The sequence below is a fragment of the Gnatocerus cornutus genome, chromosome 7, assembly GCF_029298725.1.
Source record: "Gnatocerus cornutus isolate USDA-ARS CGAHR chromosome 7, icGnaCorn1.1, whole genome shotgun sequence".
Classification (NCBI taxonomy): Eukaryota; Metazoa; Arthropoda; class Insecta; order Coleoptera; family Tenebrionidae; genus Gnatocerus; species Gnatocerus cornutus.
The window spans coordinates 8,572,035-8,593,577 of record NC_142239.1 but is presented as its reverse complement, the minus strand read 5'-3'; the positions used below and the strand labels follow the sequence as shown (position 1 = coordinate 8,593,577).

The 21,543-nt window shown below is 34.5% G+C and overlaps 1 protein-coding gene and 1 pseudogene across 1 annotated transcript; one reads left to right on the top strand and one right to left on the bottom strand.

The window, feature by feature from the left end:
• Positions 1-4,662: 4,662 nt before the first annotated feature.
• LOC148170718 (uncharacterized) lies at positions 4,663-14,325 on the bottom strand (annotated as a pseudogene).
• Positions 11,157-19,055, top strand: LOC148170717 (uncharacterized). Its single transcript, XM_088041414.1, has 3 exons — positions 11,157-11,343; positions 18,402-18,593; positions 18,644-19,055. The coding sequence occupies exons 2-3, from the start codon at positions 18,402-18,404 to the stop codon at positions 18,863-18,865; spliced, it is 414 nt and encodes a 137-aa protein (XP_087897540.1). The 5' UTR covers positions 11,157-11,343; the 3' UTR covers positions 18,866-19,055.
• The last annotated feature ends 2,488 nt before the right edge of the window (positions 19,056-21,543 follow it).

Genomic DNA, 21,543 nt, shown 5'->3' with positions numbered 1-21,543 from the left:
CCTTGGTCTTCTTTCTTTTCCGGTTTGGTGGTCGTACTGGGAAAAACGTATCCGGGGAAACGCTGTAAGAAAGCCTTAAAAGTGGTAATTGTGTGTGAAGACCTTTTGTGGCAAACGACGACGTCGGATTTAACAGCATAATACCCTAGTTTGGGCCAGGGAAGTGCCCTCGACTGCGGTCGGATTTTGGAGCGTTCCAGAACCACCCCAAGACAATAAATCTTTGAGGCCGCCCACCATCCAAAAGTAAAAATCATCCCCATTGTAAGCACTCACACGTGATCGTCCACCTAAATCTCTTCGGAATGCTATATTTTTGTGCCGGTTTTGGTTTTTCCATTGTGTCCACGTGTTCTGTTCGGTGATGGAGGTTATAGTCATTTTTTTTTGTGGACCCAGAAGTAAATTCTGTAATTACAGGTCTCTCCCTCTCTCTCTCTCTCTCTCTCTCACCCCCTTGGGTCTCATGTCTATCTCGTCTCTGTGATATCTGGGCAACGTCGTTCAACGTCGTTGAATATTCTCCATCTCGACTCCACCGATTCCAGGAGTGGTCCGTGGGTGCAGAAGGGCAAGGAGTCGAACGCATCCGCCAGAGGACGTCCCAGCGAGATTGGAGATAAGGCCAATTTTTGTACCATTTTATTTGATTACGTCCTTCAAACGCGTTAGTTTTAATCGTTCTTTTTTTTTGTATTAGGTCCTTCAGACAGTAAGATCAATCTTACAAGTATTCAAATTTGGGGTAGTTAAGGTTCGTCACTTGTTTGTCGCGGGCGCGAGCGGAGGCCGAAATTTGCAGCTGCGATTGTCGCGAAGTGCGCCTAGACGGTGAGTGATTGCGCCGAGCAGTCAAAGCGCTAACCGGTTAATTTGAATATTTTGTATTTTTGTTGAGAATTTATTGTTTTTATAGTATCTTGTTTGGATTGTAACGATTCGCATTTGTTCTTTTGTAACTTCAACTTCGTAGTCATTATATAGATTTTTGTTGAGACTCTGTTTGCTGTTATTCCTCCTCTCAACCCCCTATACACTAATAAGGTAAGTTTTCGGGTTTTTAACAAGCCTAGTGGCGCTGAGTTTTGGTACCAGAAACCCGTGGCGCCCTTCTGGTATTTTTTTTTGGTTGTTGAACCCCCGCCTCCCGTCAGGGTTGGCCGAGCCGGTACCCAAAACGCGCGCTAGGCCTGAGATTGCGTCACAGAATCTTGGTAAAAAGTGATGATTTTTGTAGATTTCGTGCTCTTCTTTGCGAATTCAAGCTAGAAAACAACGAAAATCGGCGAGAAATAGTCGTTTTGCATCGAAATATGCGGTTTTCTCTAAGAATTTTGATGATTTCGTGCAGAATTCTGCTGTTTATCACTTTTTATTAAGATTCAACGGCTGAATTGCAAGAAAACAGCAGAATTCTGCACGAAGTCATCAAAATTCTTACAGAAAACCGCATATTTCGATCCAAAACGACGATTTCTTGCCGATTTTCGTTGTTTTCTGGCTTGAATTCGCAAAGAAGAGCACGAAATCTACAAAATCATCACTTTTTACCAAGATTCAACGGCTGAGTTGCAAGAAAACAGCAGAATTCTGCACGAAATCATCAAAATTCTTACAGAAAACCGCATATTTCGATCCAAAACGACGATTTCTTGCCGATTTTCGTTGTTTTCTGGCTTGAATTCGCAAAGAAGAGCGCGAAATCTACAAAATCATCACTTTTTACCAAGATTCAACGGCTGAATTGCAAGAAAACACCAGAATTCTGCACGAAATCATAAAAATTCTTACAGAAAACCGCATATTTCGATGCAAAACGACGATTTCTCGCCGATTTTCGTTGTTTTCTGGCTTGAATTCGCAAAGAAGAGCGCGAAATCTACAAAATCATCACTTTTTACCAAGATTCAACGGCTGAATTGCAAGAAAACACCAGAATTCTGCACGAAATCATAAAAATTCTTACAGAAAACCGCATATTTCGATGCAAAACGACGATTTCTCGCCGATTTTCGTTGTTTTCTGGCTTGAATTCGCAAAGAAGAGCACGAAATCTACAAAATCATCATTTTTTACCAAGATTCAACAGCTAAATTGCAAGAAAACAGCAGAATTCTGCACGAAATCATCAAAATTCTTACAGCAAACCGCATATTTCGATGCAAAACGACGATTTCTCGCCGATTTTCGTTGTTTTCTGGCTTGAATTCGCAAAGAAGAGCACGAAATCTACAAAATCATCACTTTTTACCAAGATTCAACGGCTGAGTTGCAAGAAAACAGCAGAATTCTGCACGAAGTCATCAAAATTCTTACAGAAAACCGCATATTTCGATCCAAAACGACGATTTCTTGCCGATTTTCGTTGTTTTCTGGCTTGAATTCGCAAAGAAGAGCACGAAATCTACAAAATCATCACTTTTTACCAAGATTCAACGGCTGAATTGCAAGAAAACAGCAGAATTCTGCACGAAATCATCAAAATCACAGTTTCCAAGGTTTCCATTAAAACTCGAAATTTCACTTCTTGGACGTCGCGACGCCAAACTGACAGTGATAAAAAAAGCGTTATATTCTGGAACTTAATCAACTATAAACCGTTAAGCATTTGAACAAAAGGCGTATATTTGTTTTCCAACTAATTTTGGATTTTTTTTTAATTTAAAAAATATAAATTAGGCAATTTTGTGCTCTCATGTTACTTGAATCAGTTAGTCACAGTTTTGATCACTTCTTCCATCATTAAATAATATATTGTGTGATTCATTAAATTTCCATTCGCAGTTGGCTTTGAGAAAAAAATTCATGTCGTAACTAACACCATTACAGTAGTTTCGACTTAATATTTGCGAGATTTGCTAGTTATCGAACAAGAAGTCAACGCACGTCCAAAATACACGGCCTACCCAGAATGGAAATTTAATGAATCACACGATACAATATACCTCGAATATATGACGCACCTTACTTTATAAAATGCATCTTACTTTATAAAAAATTCCGCTATTTTTAAATGGTAAAGAAACAAATAAGAAAGTGCATCTCTAGGTTCTACAATTTGCTTTGAAAATTTTATTATGTTAAGCTGATTGTTTTATGGCGGTTCATAGACCCAAGCTCTGGCCTGGTCATTTTGTGACAGCTCACTGCCGAAACCGAAATCTGAAGAGCGAGCTGGGTAGCGACCGCTCTTCTGTCTTTCCAGGATTATTTGCTATTTTACCCAATTCAATACCTAAATTTTCTTTTACGGCTTTTCTATATTCTTCTTCTGATTCAAAATCATTTCTCCATTCACTTGTCTCCAACTTTATTTTCATAAATGCTTTTACATATCCTTTAAACAAATTACTCAATTTTTGTTCAAAATGCCAAACTTCTTCAATAGTTATTATTTTGTCTCCTTTTTCAATTGCTTTTTTTACTTCGTTTGTACACCAGGTTCCTCTGATAATTCTTTGAGATTCCGTATGAGTACACTTATCTTTTTGATTCGGCCTTCGGCCCTCATGAGTGAACGTGGTCCACGAATGATTTAATTTTGCACACAATTAACATAATGGAAATGTTAGTTTTTTATCGCCAGATTTCCTTTTATTTTTAACAGGTAAAACAGGTTGATACTAACCTCTTAGCGGTAAAATTGCACATTTTATTAAACCATACCATTTTGAATTATATGTAAGAGGTTTGAATATTTTAGTAGGATGTCCAACTGGATAATCATCATTGTACTGTTGGATATAAACTACAAATATCTATATATTTTATTTTCTTTACATTAACTTTCAGTTTTGAAGCATTAGTTTTTCCACCGAAGAATGCATTTCTAGGATTAAGTTCTTTAATTTCTTGATATTTGCATTTAATTTGTTTCATTTCTTCTTTATATTCTTTAGATTTAATCCAATTGCATTCCCACATTTCTATTAAATTATAGCCAGCTTTTTTATTTGCGCGCTTCTTTTAATTGTTTGTTTATAAAGATCTTCCATAGTTGTTTTATTCTTATTATTAATAAAATCTGAATTATAACATTTTGTACAACCATGCCAAAAACAACCGTGATATTGATAGACTGTATTAGTTTTTTGATCAAAGCCAACAACTTTTGATCCACATATTCTCATTTCACCATCGTTTAATGCATGCTTTATTTTTGGATTATGAAAACTATTCAACCAAGAAATTGATTGTTGAGAATATTGATCTTTTTTCAGTTTATCAACAACTGCAATTGTATCTTTCTTAATATATTTTGATCAATATATAGCCATACAAACACCAGCAATTGTAATGTATCTAAAAGGATCTATGTTAGCTATTTTTAGAAATTGTTTTCTTAATTCAAGACATCCTCCTAATATATCCACATCAGAATTACAATAATCATAAAGTTCATTTTTAAAGTCAAACAAATAATTTTCTTTTCTTTTTTGTTTATGCCATTCTAAATACTCTTCCCTATCTTCTATTTTCATAGAATTATCACCATATAGTATTTTGTATTTGGTATTTTTCCAATATTTAGTTCTGATTTTCTGTTGTATTGAAAAAATGTGGAAAATAACCTTTTTTAAGTTCGTTTAGACCGAATGTTTTGGGGAAGTTTTTTAAAGGTCCTTGAACAAAATTACTACTATCAGTAATTCTTAAATAATCTTAATTAAGACATTGATAACCGTTTTCGTTCTTTTTTGGTATTTTAACACAATTTTTACATTCTTTACATTGATAAATGTGAGATTTTACTCTTATGTTAGTTTTATCAGGAAAAGTTACGGTACAACCTTTTTTAATACAGTTTCGGCATCCTTTTACTTTGTATTCTTCACCACCGTCTTTTATTTTTGTTTGACAGATTCCACCTTTTTGCCGAGTCCATTGCATATAACGTTTATGTTTAATTATTTCAACCTCTTTATGGCAATTTCTACACTTTTCCCACCCACATTTATGGTCTTTACTACCCTCTTCTATCATTTTGTTACATTTTTGGATCATTTTCGTTTTTGTACAAATTAATCTATTTCCTTCTTCAATCATTTTTTTACCTTCGTCAACCATTTTATCACCTCTTTTGAGTATTTTATTACACTTTTATGAAATCTTTCACAAACTTCAGAATGCTTTTCTAAACATTCTTGATTAAAACAGTATGTATTGCATTTTTCGCAATATATTCTTTTAGCAGAATTCTCTTTGGTCATGAGGGTTTCACCCGAATCATAGAGCCCGAATTCAGCAAAGCCTCACGATGAATCAAAGATTCAGAGTCTTCTTTGTGATTAGATTTGAAACACATTATGCATATTTTATCCGTTGTTTTGCGTTTATATTTATCTTTGTTTGGATGTGGTTTATCACACTTTTTACAATAATAAGATTGACCATAGAAAGCTGTCAATTGTATCAAAATGATTTCTATTTTTATAAAAATATATTTTTATATCTTTTTCAGCCTCCGAATATACAGGGTGTCCCAAAAGGTGCGCACTAACTTCTCATAAAATGTTTCCTTGAATTCTTCACACAAAAATTTTGCTTTAAAAATTGTGTTCATTAATGTAGTTTTCGAGCTACACATCAATAAGTCTGACCAATGAGAGACCCTCTTAAATTAGTGTGGCAAGGTATTTTTGCGTTGCTATGTAATGTTTAAAAATAATTTTACCTAAACATTTGAGTAGACCACTCTTATCGAAATTTTTTTGACATTTGATAAGTGTTATTTAAATTGTCAAAATGTTGTATTCTGTGGGTGAATATTGTGACATGTACGCAGTGTTGGGCGGTTGTAATGGAAATTTTACCGCTGCAAGTAGAGAATATGCAGAACTTTACCCTCTTCGTCGATTACCAGACAAAAAAGTCTTTCAAAAACTAGATCGTTGTCTAAGAACGTCCACGATATGAAATTGGTCGTCCTAGAAGTTCAAGAACGCCCGAACTGGAAGAAGCTATTTTGGAACATGTTGAGAATTTTCCTGGCCAAAGTATTCGTGGTATATCAAGAGTATTTGGAGTTTGGTTGGGAGAATACTGCAAACTGAACGGTACAATTGCGTCCAAAAATAATGCACCATCCCCATTGCTTATTTCCAAATAGCATCGGAAAACATTTTGAGGGCCTCGCCGGGGCAGGTACAAGTCCGTTCTTGACCGCCCCAGCACATCTGGTTAGTCATAAAATGGTAATTTTTCAATGTTTGCAAAAACCCTGTTTTAAAACTATTTAGATCTTATTTTGTTGTGCTGTGATGGTATATAAAAGAAACGTATAAATACGGTGAAGCGTTTATGACCTTAACTTTTTAAACAGTTTCCACCAAACTTACCGCAAGACCCTATAAACATAATCACCCTCAAGTGCTGGGTCTTGTCTGTTGACCCGAATTGATCCCCAATAAATTACAGCCTTTTTAATAAAGTTTCAGGACAAAATATAGTAGATTACTCAACGTGTGAAGTTAAGTTTTGTGTTAATCTAATGTTAACTTGTACTAATAGAGTTGACGAATAATTAAAATTTAGATTAGCTTAAAAGTGCAGTATAAAATTTTTCAAATTTCGCTTAAATTAAATAAAAATATAATTGTCAATTTTGACATGTCAAATCACTTGCTCTCATTGTTTTGTAACTTTTTCACTTACTAGTTAGTAGAAACATAAGTTAATTACTAGTGAAAAAAATGAAGAAAATTTGAGTTTCTTAGGTCCCAAACAACGACAGAAAATGTATTTTTATGGCAAAGTTAAAAAAACTATATTTTATAGCTAGAGACAAATAATTAAAAAAATTATAAAGTTCGTTTTTTTAAAAAAACACCACCAACACCGCAATTTTCCCCTGCATTACACCCGACAACGTTGCCTAGGAAGATTTTTGGTGAGAAAATATTTGTCAATTTTTTGACATTTTTGAAAATTAGGCAGTGTTTCCGTTAAAAACGTATTTCTTTTACAGCCTGTTGGATTGCAAATCAGGATTTAATAGACTCTGCACAGCCTGGAAGGCCGTTTTGTGTAATCAAATTGTCAATTAGGCAGCTAACCTATTTGATTTTATGACCAAATAGTCACCATCGACGATGCTGCCGGTTGTAAAGTGCTGGGAGAGTGCGGTGTTGGTGTTTTTTTTTAATAAAAAACGGACTTTACACCCAGTTTACCGAAACAAAATTAAATCCTTAATTTTGATCAAAGATTTTTACGAAACCAAATAACGTTATTGGGATTTTTACATCTGAAAAACTATGTTTGAAAAACTAAAACTCGAGAAAATATATAAATTGACGCTTCAAAAATTATAAATGCTAGTTGGCCATAATCATTAAAACATGTAAACAGTTTAACAAAATTACCAACACTAGTATAGTTGCCAAATTTTTAACAGCATTGATAGGATTGTTAAATGTGCCTTTATACAATTTTCTGCTAAAGTGATACTGTTACTCTAACAATTTAGAATGAAATGAAATATTTAACATTATGTTATTAAACCGGCCTATACTTAGTTACTATTGATCAGAATTAAAAATCAATAGTTCTAAAATTTACTTTGTTAGCAATGAAAGTGAATTACATATATACATCTTTAATTAAAAATAATATTTGATGCCATCATCCATCCATGTCAGCAATCAAACTGAATTAAATCCGTGATTGATCAAACATTGATTCAAAATTTCTTTCAATGGTCTTCAAATCATGTTGTTTAGTCGACTCAATCTGCATGAGTTTTCAAGTGAGTTGTAAATAAAATTTGGTTGTCTGACGCACCCTTGTACAAAAACTGACCGCTCAGATCTCAAGCAGACCAACTCAAAAGTTCTAAGGGTAAAATGTATTGTTGGGTGCATATTATATTCATACCATGGTGCATTATTTTTGGACGCAATTGTACCATCCTTATCACTACACAAGGGTCCATGCGTTAGAAGAAGGGGATTATGAACCTCGTGTACAATATTGTCAGTGGCTTCTGCAGCACAATGATAACTTTATTAATCAAATTCTTTGGTCTGATGAAGCAACATTTACACGGGAAGGAATTTTTAATATGCATAACAATCATTATTGGGCAATCGAAAATCCGCACGTTTTTAGAAGTAACAGGCATCAGCGTGAATTTGGAATCAATTTGTGGGCAGGCAATAGACTAATTGGACCTTTTGTTATACCAAATCGTATGAACCATCAACATTTATTACATTTTTTTAATAATGAACTAGAAGATCACTTGGATGAATTCCCACTAGCTTTACGAATAAACATGTGGTTTCAACTGGATGGCGCTCCTATTCATTTTGCTGTTCTAGTTCGAAGGTGGTTGGATGAAAATTTTGGCAATCGTTGGATTGGTCGAGGTGGACATGTTCATTGGCCGGCTCGATCGCCTGATTTAACTCCGTTGGATTTTTTTCTTTAGGGACATTTTAAAAATCAAGTGTATTTTACTGCACCAGACAATGTGCCAGAACTTCTCAACAGAGTGAGAATTGCTACTGATTCTGTTACATCAGAAATGTTAGAGCGTGTCCAAGGGAACATAAGATGACGTGCAAACGCTTGCATTAATGCAACTTTGAACACCTTTTATAATAATTAATTATTATTACTTTGTGATGTCCGTGTTGATAGGTTTTTTGTTTAAGTATTATTTATCGTACAATCTTTATGTTTGCCTTTAGTTGTTCAATGTGTTGCAAATAAACATCTACCTATTTTATTTTTTTCTTGTTTGCATAAAATTGATTTTGGGGAGTTTAAATCTAAACGAAAGCTTTTTCAAAATTCTTCCGACTTTTTGATAACAATAATAATCTAGGAGAAATCGTCGAATAATTGTGACAGTAATGACAGTTCATTTCTACAGTGGACCAGACAAATTACATGAGAAGTTAGTTAACACGTTGGATAGCAACTCAAATATTAAGTTAAGTTACCTTTTACTTCATTTATGAATGGCAGCATTTCATTGGTCAAGTTTGGAGCCCTACTATTTGGAAACTATTAATCGAAACAAAATTATATTTTCAGTTTTAAGGATGGCAATAATTCAGCTGTCGTATCTTGAGAATTTAGTGCGCACCTTTTGGGACATCCTGTATTATGGAATTAAAGCATTCCGCTGCGACGACTTTTATTTGAATATTTAATACTTTTTCTATATTGGCAATATCATCTAAGGTAAAATAATTTTTATTATAGTCTCCAAGCTCTTGAGCTAAAGTTGATTGTAAATTTCTCCCCATTCTTATATATTTTAATGCATTATCATTATATTCTTTGCCTAGTATAATGTTTGTATGATAAATTAATCCAACAATAACAGCTCCTGGACAACATAATCTATCTTTATTTTTAATTTGTGTTATACTTTTCTTTGTTCGTGAGTCTTCTGTTATATTTAATAATCTTTTAGCGTTAGTAGCACCTCTAGGAATATTAACAACTTCTACATGAAATGTACAACCGTATATATCTAAATTTTGATTTGAAGTTAAGATACTTTGAATTTTGTTTAATAAATTATCAATTTCAAAAGCTCTTGATAACCCTGTGGAAATAGGGGACCAAAGATCATTGTGATTAACTACTACATTTAATAAGTCTCCTTCTTTGAAATTTGTTTTCTTTTTTTCTATTTCAATCATTTCATTTAAACTCTCTCTAATGACAGTAATTTTTTTCATAATTATGTCTGAAAGATCAGACTCGGATGATTATTCGTCTTTCAATAATATAACTTTATAGTAAACTTTACGTTTCTTCCATTTTTTGCTGTATTCAGCTTTTGTTTCTATTATTTTAATTTTAGGTTTTTTTGAAAACTCTATAAAATAACTATCTTCAAATGCAAAAGATTGCTTACCAATTTTTTGTAATAATTCTGCTTTTTTTATTTTTGAGTAACCTTTAATATTTCTTTCTTTAGCAATTTTTCTTAGTTCTTTTAACGTTTGATCCAGATTTGTCTTCGGTTCTTTTTTCAATAATTCTTTTAAACTAGGTGATTTGATTTCGTTGAGAAGAATGTTTAAATTATTATTGTTTACATTGTCTGAAATTTGATTCAATAGATTGTATTGGGTATTGGATACGACTGTATTGGCTTAATTTTTCCGATTTTACTAATGTGCTTACAATTTTCATACACATTAGCAGCTTCTGCAGTTGTTACTAATCTTGACTGGATTATCCTTTTAATTGCATAATGTGCAGCTCGAGCCGAGCATCTCTAACATCCTGCGAACCTCAAAATATTTCGTTGGATACTCTCGAATTAAATATGGATACTCTCACTCGATTAGTTTTATAGGCTTATTTTTATACCCAAAATTGCAAATTCCTATCATTTGTAGTTTTTGAGAAAATGACGTTGGACCATTCCGTATACAGATTAACTATTTTTTAATGTTTTTTAGAGAATTTTTGATAACAAATTAAGAAACTTCAAAAATTGTATTTGTATTTTTATTTATTTTTGTTCTTATACTTCAAGATAAATTTTTTTTTGCATAATTAAATAACGCAAGTTAAAAAACATTAACTCTAAAAATTTCAACCAATTATCTTAAGCCGTTTAGGTGCTATGATTTTCGTTCACCCAGAACCATGCGAATTGCCCACTGCCCGCGCTGAATTAACCGTGGTGTGACGTCACACGACATATTCAGAACTTTCAAAATTCACAGCCGTATAACTCCGGATCTAATTATTGAATGATTTTCAAAATTTCAGGAGGTCTTTAGATCACCTTTTGCTATCGAAACATACAGTTTTTTTTATTAATTTGAAATATGCTAAACGGGCCCATTGCTATGGTTTATCCGGCGAGAGATTGGGATATTTCGACAGTTGACATATAGGTTGGTAGCAAATTATGCTACAAAATACACTAAAAACACTAAATTCCTACGCGAAATGGGTTGACAGGGTTGTCAGTAACTAGGGTTATTTTGTTATTTTAAATTTAGCGCGTTTGGTACACTTTTTATCGCGTAGATTTAGTGACTTTTCTGTCATTCAATCTCTCACCGTACAAACTATAACCAAAGAAATAAATTTGCTCATCTAGTGACCTTAAACCAATTTGACAGCTAGCGCCGCAGCGCTTACCGCATGAACTACAAGCTAGCTAACTTCACACATTTGACATCAGCTGTTCGAGAAAACCACGCGTGCCGCACGTTATTTAGAAGCGTGTAGTTTAAACAATTTGTTCCTAGTGTTTTGGTTTTTATAATTTAAAATTACTTAAATAGTCGTTTCGGTTATCGTCGCGTCGTGTGCAGTGAAATTATGTGCAGATGCAAGAAATTTCCTGTTCTGTAACCGGTAAGTCAATCATAGGAACATGGGGGCCAACAACTAACCGCTAACACACTTGCTTTGGGCCCAGTATTTAGTAAAAACAATAATCCGTCAGGACTAAACGTTTTTGGGTTTGGTTTTTATGATGAAATCCTCACGACAGTCGTGCATTGACTGCATCGATTAGGCGCGAAATTTAAATTACTTACCAACATTTATAATTTTTGTTATGCTTAAAATAATAAATAAAAATCATTTACATTTTTTAAACAATATTTTCGTAATAAACATAGAATACAATTTAATAAATAATCATAACATTATAACATTTGAAAAAGTTAATAACAATAACATACAGGCGGGGACAAAATATTAGACGTCATTTTTTTGAACTATTATCTACCACCATTAACCCTTTATCTGTTACATTTGAATCTTAGAGATAACGTTGAAAATGTTAATTTTTTGAGACTTGGTAAAATAATTTGAAATTTTGTGGAAGAAAATGGTTTATCTGTAAACTAATTGTGATTACATTCAAAATATTGCAAAATTTGTTTAATAATAATAATAATAATAAAATATTAATTTTATTTATTTATAAGAGCAAAACAATACCAGGAGAATATAACAACTTGAAGAAATATTGACAAAATTAGAAAAAACCTTCAGAAAAAAAAAATCAAAAAACATCCAACAATGAAAAAATTATTAGAAACATTTTTGAGTATGGTAAACTCGAAAACAGGGGTCCAAACATAATCCTACATCGCAGTCCAAGCACGTTAGAGGTACAATTACGCTCTAGGGCATTAAGGTGTCATAGCAACCTCACAACAAACAGCGACTGGCTACGAATCGACTTGCTTTCTTTGTCCGCCAGATTCAAATTGCATTTAAACTTAATTATCATCAAACAGTCAAATTCAAAAGGTACCTTTTAAATAAACTGGTTGTAATGTTTCTTTTCGTCCTTAAATCTCCGTTTTGAGGCTGTAACACATTCATGCTTTGCAATTCGCTGCGTTGCATAGCCATGCTCCATTCTGCGCGCGTGTTTTTGAGGTTATGTCAAATGGGTTATCCACGTTGTGACTTTTTCGTATTTTTTATCGTATAAATCTTTAGATTTTGTTGGCAAGAAACTTTCAGTGGCTTTTGCAGTGTTTTCAACAATTTTAGATGGAATTTTACCTGTCATCTTGATACGCTTTCAATTGTTTTGCAAAGCGTTCTAAGATTAATTTCATTGACATGACATTAGATTATTTTAATAACAATAATAAAAATAATGTTAATAATATAGTTCCTAGTAATTAACGAATTAACTAATGATTAATAAATTATAAATCAACTGCAATAGTATTTTATGGTTTCAATTATCGCAAATAAACAGTGTAGAAATCAGAAATTGTATATAAAGCCATTAGTAATTAAAATGATTAAATCTTTAAACTAACACAAAACGACATGTGAAGTATTTTTTATAGTCTTTATGTAGATTCAAGAACAGAAATTTGTATTTGTGGAGAAATTATTTATTTTTGAAAAATCAAAATTTATTAGTAAGACATAAAACGTTGTATGTACCACGGGCATAACTTGATGTTTATGTATCTCGGGCAACTTACAAAGTCTCGGGCCGAAGGCCCTCGACCTTGTAATCTAGTTGCCCTCGGACATAAACATCCACATTATGCCCTTAATACATAAATAACTATTGCATATCACTTTTGTCTACAGCGCCCATTTTTTTACAATAGTCATGTACCACTTTTGGCTTTCTTGTTGGTTCATTGGTTCGTCAATTCACTGCCCCGGTGATAACTATTTCATCTGCATGAATTGTGGCTAGCATGTGAACGTCTCTCTTATCCTTCCACTTTGTACACAACATTATATCAGTATGCTTGACCAGTCTCTGAGTTTGACTAACATTCGGAAATATTGGCATACCTTTTCGGTTTTTTCGGACTGTACCCACAGCTCCAGTTCTCTTTTGAAGTAGTTGCTCAAAGATTAATGGTTGAGTATACAGTTATCTAAGTATACTGTGTGCCCTTGGTCGTAATACGGTTCTAAGAGAGTTTTTACAACTGAACCTGTCAATCCTACTGATTCTTCCATTTCTACGTCTGTAGAATTTCCCACATACACAATCATATTCAAAACAAATCCAGATTTTACGTCGCACAATATGAATATTTTTATTCCAAATCTGTATCTTTTGGAAGGAATGTACTGCTTCCAAGCCAATCTTCCTTTCCATAGGGATAAACTTTCATCAACGCACAAATCCTTGTAAGGCAAGAAGCAATTTTTAAAAGTTTGAGTCACTTTCTTCAAAACAGGACGGATTTTAAAAAGTTTGTCGTTTGCTTGTGTTTGATTTTCATTATTGTTGAAATGAAGCATTTTCAAAATAAGCAAATATTCATCACAACTCATAAACTTTCCAAAAATTGATTGCTTGAGAAGAGGATCATTAGACCAATATTGACTAATTCGATTCTTTTTGCTGTGGGCCATTAGCATCGTGAGTGCCAAAAATACATAAAATTTACTACATGTCAAATCCTCCCAATTTCTTACTCTTGACGTCGGACGTAAATTTTCCACATTTTCAGTAACAGTTTGCGCAAATCTATTGGTCTCTCATATAATAAGTGCCACTAATTCCAAATCAAAGATTGATTTGAAAAAATCAAGTTCTTTGGCATCTTCTGGCAAATTTAAGTAATGTTCTTGAATACCAGCGTTGTCTTCATCAAATGAAAATAAAATTGGTTGAAATATGTTATCATTGACCCATTTTCTGTTGCCATTTTGATTATCTGCGTGCCTTTGGTTTCTCACTGCTTCTCTTCTACCGCGGCGAACTGGTATATCACTGGATTCCGTGGAAGCGGAATCAGCAGAATTTACGTTTTCGCAAAAGCTATCTTCATCTTCCATAAATGATAATTCATCATCACTTTCATACAAATTGTTATCGTGAACGCTCATGTTCTTATTTTCACTCAACAAACAACTAACTAGTCAATTTTTGTACAATTCTTGACAGCTATTTTTATTTGCAATACCTACTTGATGTTTAGATTCAAAGCCGACTTATAACGAGATTCTTTCTTAAAAACTACAAATGTGCAATTTTATTTAGAAAAATGAAGATGTTTCTGAAATGAAACAATTCAGGCATAGAGCATTATATCGTCCTCTTAGTGGCAACAACCGCTATCTCAATTTTTACAAGGTCACACGGGAGCGCAAAAAAAACTGGTTTTGGGCAGTGTAAGTAATTTTTCTAAATAATTGTTTGTTATCAAATCTTAGCTTAAAATAGCCTAGAATGGATCTAAATCTATTCCGAAATACAAAACCAGTTTTCCGTGAGAAATTGGTGTGAGAAAAAGTAGTAACAAAATATTTTCACAACTGAGATAGCGAATGTTGTCACTTAGTTGACGATATGTAATAAATTTACAAAAAGTGACCCTCAATGTAGATATAGAATTCAAAAATCTAATAATATTGAGTCTTCCATTTAAACTGAGCAAGTTGACTTCTACTTCCGGTATAACCGGAAGTGCCACAAACTTGTAAATATTGTCATTTGATTTATCTTATTTGTTTATATTTGTTTTCAAAATTCGAAATTCTTATCATTTGTAGTTTCTGAGAAAATTGTCAAAACGTACATTTACGTTTACAACAGTTAAAGCCCACAAATTTGCAAACGTACATGTACGTTTATAACAGTTAAAGGGTTAAAATAAGAATAATCTTTTTGGAATAGAACCGTAAGATGCCTGTAAAATTAGAAATACCGATAAAGTTTTATCCATTTATTTTGAAATTAAAAAATGGAGATTGTCAAAACTCACATTTAAAAAAGTAAGCTTACAAATTGTAAATGGTGTTTTACACGATTCGATTTACGTCTAAGATGTCCATAGCACATTTTTATCCAATTTTTGTGCTTTAAATTCAAAATATTAATTTATTTATAATAATTAACTACTATCATCACTATCACTAAATTCTGTTCTTCTTATGGCCGAACAAAATATTAGATTTCATGTTTATTTCATGATTTCATCGTTTATTATAAAGTTATAACAAGTTGCATTGTTCGAAGAATTTTTTCCAAGTTTTTGTTTTTAATTAATTCATAATGGAATATTTTGTGAACATTGGCACTAGAATGTGGCAGTGCCAAAATAAAACCAATGAAACGAGAGGGGTTAAAAATAAGAATAATAATAAAAGAAATACGGTAAATAAAAAAAATATATTCAAATTAATTGAGTATCATCGAAGAAAGACATTTGTTTATTCTAATGGAATGCATCCCAACTGGTCTTTAAAGTGTGAAAATACCTCTTTAACGTCATCTCAATCTCCTGTATTTACCTTAAATATCAAGTTTATCACTCGCTTCATTCAACATAACACTTCGGTCAATTATTCCCGGGACTAACTATTAAAAAATTACAATTTTTGAAAAATTTAACTTTATTCATGAACATAGCCTTCTTTAAGAGTTATACATTCCGTCCAACGCGTTTCTAATATTTCGATCCCTTTCTTGTAGAACGATTGGTCAAGGTCTTCAAAAAAAAATTCTGGTTGAGATATGACTTCACAATTTGTCCCAATTTTTTTTCCCTTTAGCATCCTTTTCAAATTTGCGAGTAGGTAATAGTCGCTGGGGGGCAAGTCAAGAGAACATGGGGGGTGCGGCAGCAGTTCGAAGCCCAGTTCTTGTAGTTTTGTCATCGTCACCATTGACTTGTGACACGGTGCATTACCTGGGTGGAACAGCACCTTCTTTTTTCGCCATATGGGGCCGTTTCTTCTTGATTTCGGTTTTTAATCGGTTTAATAACATTGAGTAATATTCACTATTAATGTTTTTTTTTCTCAAGATAAATCAATGAAAATTACACCATGTGCATCCCAAAATTTGGAAGCCATAACCTTGCCGGCCGACTGTTGCGTTTTTGGTTGTTTTGGACGACTTTCACCTTCTGCTCTCCACTCAGCTGATTGCCGTTTGGATTCTGGAGTGTAGTGGAATCCATTGTCACATACCGACGCAAAAAGTGATCATGTGATCTTACACCTGCAGATTTTTTTAATTAATGATTAGGAAGATTTAAGGAACAGAATAACTGAAAAAATTGAGAAATAAACAACATTGAGGTTATCTTGAACAATGTCATGATGTAGTTCAAAGAAGAGCTTTGCCGTGTTTGCAGGTAAACAGGATTTACCTGGTTTAAGTAAAATGAGTTGACCATAATAATCGACATTCCTTTATCGTGAGCTGACTTTGTGCAATCATATCAATTATCGACATGACTTTTCCGAAACAAATGAAAATTTGCATGACTCGATTACAAATTATTTTGCTCGCGCGATACAAGGTTGAGTTTGCAACACGAGCGAGTTTGCGAGCGGGTAGAGTAAATCAAGCGTGTGAATAAGGGCCATGACATGCGAGTGTAATACTATGGTTTATCTACGACCACAAGAAAGTAGACACGAACGTTTGAAGTTTCTCCGCAAGAGATTTTGGGTTGCGGTTTGCAATGTCCAGTGGAGTACTCATTAATTCTTCAGAATTTACTACTATCATTCATGTTTTCTTCTTCATGACTGTTTTCTTCTTCAAAATATACAAAAACTTTGATGGGTTTAGTGAATTTTTAGTTATCAAAATAAAATCTGACTGTTTTCATTGTGCTCTAGGATAAATTGTTGAAACAATGAGTTCTAATCAAAATAATCATAACTAAATGATTTTTTTCGGCCAATCACAGGTTTCAGTTATAGTTATTATAGCTCGTTTAAAACGAACTACGTTATGTAATAAAAATTAGTTTGTACTATAAGTACATATTTATTTAATCGGAAATAAGGTAATGTATATTACAAAACAAATGTATTTATGGTATAAATGAGTTATTATAATTTTAACATTCGAAGCTTTCCAAATAGCCACGTGTCACTCAGCAAACAGAGTACCAAAAATGTAAGGTGAGCGTTAAAATGAATGTACCAGTAAATAAATAAATAATAAGACAAGCCTTCACTTTTTTTTTTCAATCCGAAAGAACGGCAATGGAAAAACATAATAATGAGAACCAATAAGAAATAAATACATAATATGGAGGTTTTTAGTAAGATCATTAGATTCGCGTTTTTATCCGTGTTGTAAGACTAAAGATCATCTTTTCAATTTTTTTGCGAGAGCTTTGGAGTGGGCTAACTTCTGCATCATGAGCTTGTATACTTACTTTAACTTGTGATTATCTATTTTGAATAGTGTTGCACTTTGACCTTTCTTGATCAATTCTTGATTGGTTGAATCAACAAGTAAATTTATTGCTGATTGGTTATATTGGTCACACAAAGTCGCCACCAATTCTAATCCAATCTATTGCAAGGAAGAAATGATTTCAATCTTTTTAGCAACCTCAGCACTTTTTATTGCGTTCTCCTTATAAAAGAATGCAAGCGGTTGTTTCCACTGGCGTGTTAATCCTTTCACCATAAAGACCATAGCTTGGTCTGCCAGTTTCAAAAATTTTTCATTGTCATTGTCTTGGAAACCTTCCACTTCATCTTTTTTTACATTCCAATTCTGGGTTGGGATTCTGTTTCTCGTGTCTGACGAAAAAACTCAAGAGGTGACGTCACTTTCCCACACCTGTCGGAAATCGGTATTCTGTTTCTCTGATTTCGGGCATAAGCTGTCGGAAACTTTCCGACACGCCCACCCCTGACGGAAAATCTGATTTAACCTCACTTTTGCTTGGAGGGAACAAAACAGAACGCCATCTCCAGAGACGCTAGTGCTCCTACCAGTGTTTGAGACTTGTCTTTACTTGTCTTTTGAGTTGCATTCGTTTGTTGGTAAAAAAAAAACAGTAAGTATTTGTGTATTTAAGGTCTTTCTTATAGATATAAAGACAACATTTTACTGGTGTCTTTGACTTACCATGATAAACATTATAGGTTCTTACAAAATGTTAATTTTTAGTTTGTGTTACAAATTCTAATATTTGTATTTTTAGATGGACAAAAAGAAGACCGGAAAACCAAGCCATCATCAAAGAATTCTACTGCTTAACTTCATGGAAGAGCACTTGGCCTTTTCCCGTAACCAAGAGAGGGACAGTAGTAAGGTCTCACAACTTTGGGCCACCTTATTGCTGTCCCTGGACGCTGCTGGGGGGGCCAAAAAAGATAAAAAGCAGTGGCAACGGGTGACTCATTTTCTCGATATGCATACGTAAAATATTTGATTACGTTTTAGGTTTGGACGGACTGGAAATCTGTCGTTAAGGCCAAGGCGGCTGCCTGTAAGAAAAGGAGGAATCAGACGGGAACTGGAGGGCCTAGTGAGGATCCAGATCATGAAGGTCTCACTGATCTAGAAGAATGGGTTCTCACAATAATAGGCCCTGATTATGCTGGGGACGGGAAGACTTTAGAACTGGGTATTCCAAAGGCGGTAAGAATGTTTGTGTTACAATAATTTGCAGGTTTTCCAAGGACTTTGAGGACACAATATTCAGGGTATTTTCTTAATGTTATTTGTAGTCATTCTTTTTTCAGTTACCGAAGGTGTTTAAATTTGCTTTAGAACAATACAGATCAAGTATTTTGATTTATTTTAGATTGTACCGCAGTGTTCTTCCCGTTCCTGTGTTACAGTGTCCCCTCCACGACTGACAGACCTCAACCTTTCGGTATTATTACATTTACCTCTAATAATAATCATAGTAATACTAATTTATAACAACTAAACTCTTTGGGGTCAGGACCGCTAGCCGGTGCTCTGTCTCCGCAGGAGTCTTTCTCGCTTGTTCTTTTGGGATTGGGACCGCTGCCGGTGCACCGCTCTCAAAGAAAAGTCTTATTGAAAGATCAAGAAAACAAGTGCTCGTTGTTGGTGGCGGTGCATCTTATAGAGGGTTGCGGGTGACCGTTACAATACAGCGCTGAGCTGGACCAATGAATCGTGAGGGTGGTGGAGTGGGGTCTTTGGCCGTTATGTCCGAGAAGGCGACGGTGGTGCCTAGGCAGAGGGTGGGGCGGAGCGCATTGACACTATTTTCGTTACAAATTCTATTTTAGCAGCCTCTTCCTTGCTCCTGTTCTTCGGCCCCTCTCAGAAACAGTCAAGGCATCAAGCGCAAGGCCACCCGCGAGGAAACAATTGGCAAGCTTCTGAAAGCCGAAGAAGACGCCAATCGTTCCCGCGAAGATCAAGTGGTGGTCTTGCAGCGGTTGCTTCAAAGCCAGCAACGCCAGGAGCAGCTGTTGGAAAAGCTGGTGGAGGGGCAAGAGCGGATTATTACATTGTTAAAAGATCTCAATAATAAAATTGTTGAAGATTAAAGGAGTTTTTTTATTTATGTAAATGTTGAACTGATTACTAAATTAAATAAATAAATTTGTTATGCAACCTATTATACTGTTGTGAGATATTGAATGTAAAAGTATTCTTCAAGGACAAACACGTTTGCGTCATAATCTCTGCTCATGCGTGCTCATGGTAGTGATGAAAGCGTTGGGTAAGGGTAAAAAGAGTTTGTGGTAACTTAACAAGTGAATTTAATTTTCAAAATAATTCTCAGCAATATGTCTCCTGTTGAGGATGGCAAACTGGTTCCCCTGTTGCTCATCCTCAATTGGAATTTCATTGTAAGTTGCATTAACATTTGCCGCAATTTCACGTTCGTCTGGAAGAGGTAAACCTCTCCCAACCATAAAATTGTGCAAAATGGCGCACGCATTGATGATGGTTCCAGCTTTCTCTGGAGAGTATTTCAGCACACGTTCCGAGTTAAGGCATCGAAATCTCGCCTTTAGCACACCTATACATCTTTCGACACAAGAACGTGCCCGTCGATGTGCCATATTGAAACGGGCTTCAGGGCCGTTTTCGGGAGCATTTCTGAATGGAGTAAGCAGATACGGCAACAGAGGGTAGCCTGAGTCGCCTACAAAAGTAGGAGTAATTTTCAGATTGATTACGTTATTATGAGATTAACTACCCAGTAGCCAAGATGTTCGCTCGCCTCTTCTATGGTCTTCATTCAACAGAACATTAACTTGGCTGTTCCGGAAAATGAAGGCGTCATGAGAAGCTCCTCCGTACTGGGCATTTATCCCCAAAATGTTGTATTGCAAATCACAGATCTAAGGAATAAGGTAATTTATCAAAAGAAATAAAAGAAGAGAAACATTTACAAGTTGCACGTTTTTGGAGTGAAAACCCTTTCTATTTAGATATTGATGTTCACGCTCTCGACCTGGATTTGTAATGGCAATGTGCGTCCCATCCACAAAACCAATCACACCAGGAATACCAAACTGCCTCATCACACTACAACATGAATTAGTAGTGATAAATTTAATATGGTTCACAGTAATACCTTTCTTTTGTGCGTTGGTAGTTTCTAGCCTCTAACGTTATTGTGTGCCCAAGAGCTTGGACAATTACGTCTGCGGTTTCTGTTATGGCTCTGGACATTTGCGGCTGGGAGAGATTTACCATAAAACTGGTAACTCCCAGTCGCAAAAAATCTCAGAGCAGCCAAGATGGTGTTAGCTTTTGAAACGCGATGTCGCCAAATTCTTGCCGCCATGTAGGGCTCTAAAATTCTGATAAGCTCCCTAGCCGACTCCATGTCAAGCCGAAATAATTCGCAAAAACTAAAATAACCTTATTTATGAATTTTGTTGTAATATAATTTCATAAAATACCGTTCTTCTGGTAAATTAAATGGGTTCATTTCTTCCCGTAAGTTTCTTCTTACTTCTGTCAAGTTTTCTCTAAATAAAGCGTTTATAACAGGCAAAAAACGGGCCATTGTTCAATCAGAAATAACTACCCTTAACTTTGGTAAGAATAATTAATTTTATTGCACAAAGTGACAATTTTTTGCCGTGAAATTATCCTTTTCTTTGGCGTGAAATTGGCGTTTCGGCTCAACACAATGTGGCAACATCGCATCCAAAACTCAAGACCCAAAATCCGTCAATGCGTTTTTCGCCGGAGAAACAGAATACCGATTTTGACAGGTCTTGATAAATTGGTCTTGAAAAATCTCGGGTAACGAGTTTTTTCAAGAGAGAAACAGAATCCCAACCCTGGTAACAGTACGAAGTGCTTAGGAGTAGCTTGTACCCTCACACCTCCTTCAC

Coding starts and splice junctions, on each gene's coding strand:
- LOC148170717 (XM_088041414.1), top strand. CDS start 18,402: ATGGACAAAAAGAAGACCGGAAAACCAAGCCATCATCAAAGAATTCTA. Junction 18,594..18,643: donor ATAAAAAGCAGTGGCAACGG/GTGACTCATTTT, acceptor ATTACGTTTTAG/GTTTGGACGGACTGGAAATC.